This window comes from Mytilus californianus, unplaced genomic scaffold (assembly GCF_021869535.1).
Source record: "Mytilus californianus isolate M0D057914Y unplaced genomic scaffold, xbMytCali1.0.p SCAF_1, whole genome shotgun sequence".
NCBI classification, from domain to species: Eukaryota; Metazoa; Mollusca; class Bivalvia; order Mytilida; family Mytilidae; genus Mytilus; species Mytilus californianus.
In genome coordinates, this window is record NW_026262581.1 from 136,800,271 (window position 1) to 136,804,060 (window position 3,790).

General features: G+C 32.4%; 1 protein-coding gene across 3 annotated transcripts in view; it reads right to left on the bottom strand.

Annotated features, from left to right (window-relative positions):
• The window catches only part of LOC127735817 (transitional endoplasmic reticulum ATPase), a 25,748-nt gene extending 23,701 nt beyond the window's left edge, over window positions 1-2,047 (bottom strand). For 2 of the 3 annotated variants that reach the window (XM_052246207.1, XM_052246198.1), the window contains exons 1-2: window positions 1,917-2,047; window positions 606-708 (exon numbers count right to left, since the gene is read on the bottom strand). In XM_052246207.1, coding sequence (XP_052102167.1) covers window positions 606-708; window positions 1,917-1,933 — 120 coding nt within the window. In that variant the 5' untranslated portion in view covers window positions 1,934-2,047. Of the gene's footprint in view, window positions 1-605; window positions 709-1,291; window positions 1,366-1,916 lie in introns of those variants that run through there. The other variant, XM_052246215.1, reaches the window with a different exon arrangement.
• Window positions 2,048-3,790: the final 1,743 nt, after the last annotated feature.

Below are 3,790 nucleotides of genomic sequence, written 5' to 3' on the forward strand. Positions count from 1 at the left end.
AATGCACACCAAATATCATTGATCTACTACTGCTAGCAGTGACAAGTGGTTTCTTACAAATCAACCTTATCACAAACAATTAAATACAATGTACATTGTTGATTCCTCTAGATCTGCCCACACACCAAAGTCGTACCTTTGGGACTTGTCAAGGCAAGACAAAAAGTAGGATACTATTAAATCCAATATTCCCCTTTTCCCTCATTAGTATGTCAAACAATGGTTGATCAGTCCCAGATAGTTAATCATCATAATCATTAGTTTCAAAACCATCTGTATCATATTATCCAAATAGTTTTAAATTAATTATCCATTTCAGGCATATCACAGCTTTTAAATTTTGACAATAGAATGTTATGAAATCAACTGACATTTTGGTAGAAAGCAAATGACGAACTGTTGGATTGGTTTATGTCACTTTTTTTATCTAGTTTCTAAATTCAGAAATTGTATTTCTGGACAATTGCTGAAATTCACTTCAGATTGACAAGCAGATAAGACTGCAGGTGAAGATCATGGATTTTTTTTAAAGAAAAAAAGAGGGGGGTGTAAATTTTTGACTTCATTTTTTAATTGATACAGTTGTAAAGTAAAAGATACTGTACCTGTGAAAGGGAGACAACTGAATTGTCTTCATTGATAGCTTCTTCAACAAGGAGCCTGTTAGGTCTGTCCTTACGTTTAAGGATGGCAGTTTGCAGGTCTTCACTACAAATCAAAAATATATCTAAATTGTAGTTCATTTTAATTCAAATCTTTACTGAGGTCATTAGTATATTTTGAATATATCCAGTTCTGAACTATTTTGAATTAATTGTGTATTGTTATATGTGCATGTGTGTAAGCTTTTGATTCCTGTGTCAAATGTTGTGTGGTTTATATGCTATATGAAGTTATTTTTTTCTGTTAAAACCAAGGGTTCCCACATTATGGTACAGAAATTTCGAAAGAAAACATTTTTGTATGAGATTTCACACTTTGTGAGTTTGGAGTTATCAAATTTACAGCATTTAAACCATACGCACATTTGTATCTCAGAATTGTTTGTTTAAATTTTGATAGGTTCCTGTCTCAGTCTGGTTGAAATTTATCCATACGTACATTTGTATCTCAGAATTGTTTGTTTAATTTTTTATAGGTTCCTGTCTCAGTCTGGTTGAAATTTATCCAACATCACTGTCATTATATAATTCAAAATCAATTTTTCAACAATGACACTGAGAGTTATATGAATGTAAATTGTATTAATATATTAACTTTTGTCTTAGCTATAATGTGAGTATACATGTACCTGTCCATTTTAATGTTTCAGTTTCTGCTTAATTGTTTGGAATGGAAAATTTAGCATTGATGATTTTATATATACTTTATAGTGATATTGCAGTTTTGAACCTGATATCATGAATGTAAATAATGAAATGAACTCAACCAATGACACGTTACGCTTAGAGAATGGATAAACAGAATGACTTAATTTCTATAAATAGAACTTATTTTCGGTTTATTTATTTCAAGGAAATTAAAAAAAGATGTAGTTGATAAATATAACATTGATAATAGATAAATACGATAGCTTCTGACATGACTTAAACTGTACATTTTTTCAACAAAATTTCCGGTTTTAAAAAAATTGTCATGATCAAATATTTTTTATCAAAAATTACATAACAGTTACTTTTGGCTTGAAAAGTCATGAACAATTCATACTTATATACTTTTCTTCCATTTGAAATAGTTATCAATAATTTTTTTCACACGTTTTGGCTTTTTTCGAGGCGAACAAAGACAATGACAAAGTGAATTTGATCATCGAAGAAAAAAACTTTGAAAAGCAAATCCCTTTTTAGGAGTTTGACATAGCTAATAGCCTTCTTAATTTACGACCAATCCATAAGAAAATCACTAATGAAACTTACTTTGCTCCTTCAGCCATTATTTATTTCTTTTACTTCCAAATTCTACCAAATTGTACAAGTGCGTGCGTGCCGGTTTCTTCTGCGTTAAAATGGCGACGTATTGGAAAAAGTGTATAATATCCGGTTAAACACGGATAAATATTATTCCGTGTGCTTATTCAAAGATTATCTGAACAATCAACATTGAGGTTTTGTAATCGACTTTATAATTAAGCGTATCCTAAATTTCCTAAAATTGTTTACAAAAAATTATCACAAAAGGATAAAAAAATGTGAATTTCTTCATTCTACTTGCAGCCAAGAAATTTAAATTTAAAAAAAGTGATATTGAGATTTCAAGTTTAGTTTTGTTATTTCAGCAGGACTGGACATATATACAGTACAGGCTATACAAGCATGTTAACCATCCAGACTCTTAAAAGAAAAAAAAGAAGCTTAAATAAATCTCAGAAAACAATAGAGGAAAGAAACTGCAACAGAAATAGATCGGGAACTTCAAAATCTGACACTGATTTTCTGAAAATGGGAGATGAAGAAGGCGTATCCAAAAAAGAGTAGTGTGAATTACTTACAAAATAGATTTTGGCTCAACCAAAAGACAACGTAAACTTTAACAACGGAAAAAATCGGAAATGTAAAAAAAGATGTAAAATCATAAAAAGAAATCGCAAAAACTTCAACCAACTTAAAACTTACCATAACAAGGGAAGACATTCAGAAAGCATTAAACGAAGTAGAAAACTACCATGGTGATAACAGCTACATGAGTTATCGAAAAAGTATTTGAATATAACATTTCGGACAAAGCCAACCTAATGAAATCTGGACATCTCCATTACAATTTGGTTTACGCAGGGATTATCTCCAAACATGGCAGCCTCAGGAGATCATCGATTTAACATCCATCCACAAAAGAGTAACGTTATAATAAAGACAGGAAAACAGAAGATATCGAGGCATTCAAAATAGGAAACAACGAAATGCAAGGAGAACGCTATATTCTCTGATAAAGACAGGTGTACATAGCTCAAATGGTCTTAACCCTAAATCTAGCAAGGAGAACGCTAAATTCTCTCATAAAGACAGGTGCACATGGCTCAAATGGTCTTAACCCTAAATCTAGCAAGGAGAACGCTATATTCTCTCATAAAGACAGGTGCACATGGCTCAAATGGTCTTAACCCTAAATCTAGCCGTGAAGGAGAACGCTATATTCTCGATCTCATAAAGACAGGTGTACATGGCTCAAATGGTCTTAACCCTAAATCTAGCAAGGGGAACGTTATATTCTCTCATAAAGACATGTGTACATGGCTCAAATGGTCTTTGTTAACCCTAAATCCTAATATAGGATCTGTCAAGCATACATCCTACCAATACTGATATACGGGCTTGAAACACTACATGTCAACTCCAAAGGAATGATGCTTCTATCCAACTTCCACCTCGATATTCTAAGGAAAATACATTCACTTCCTAAAAGGACATCATGCGCTCGGTATATCTTCTTCTGGGAGCTCTTCTGCTAAATGCCGTAATTCACAAAAGACAACTGTTACTCAGCCTCTTGATTGGTGTTCTCAACAGTAACAACGAAACTATTAGATCCCTAGCTAGCCTATGTGTCAATATATGTCCGGCAAAGTCAACAAGCTTCTTTACCAAAACAGCAGAAGTTCTAGAGATGCACAATATACCTTTCTTTCTTGAATTATTCGAAAACAAGTAAACAAAAATAAAGTGGAAAAGAAAGACAAAATCAGCAATAAACGAACAGTGGACTAGCAAACTACGCTTAGAATGTGAAGAAAAAAATCAACTCTTAATTCTAAGTTTAGCAATCTCAAACTTAGAAATAGGTGTCACACATCCAT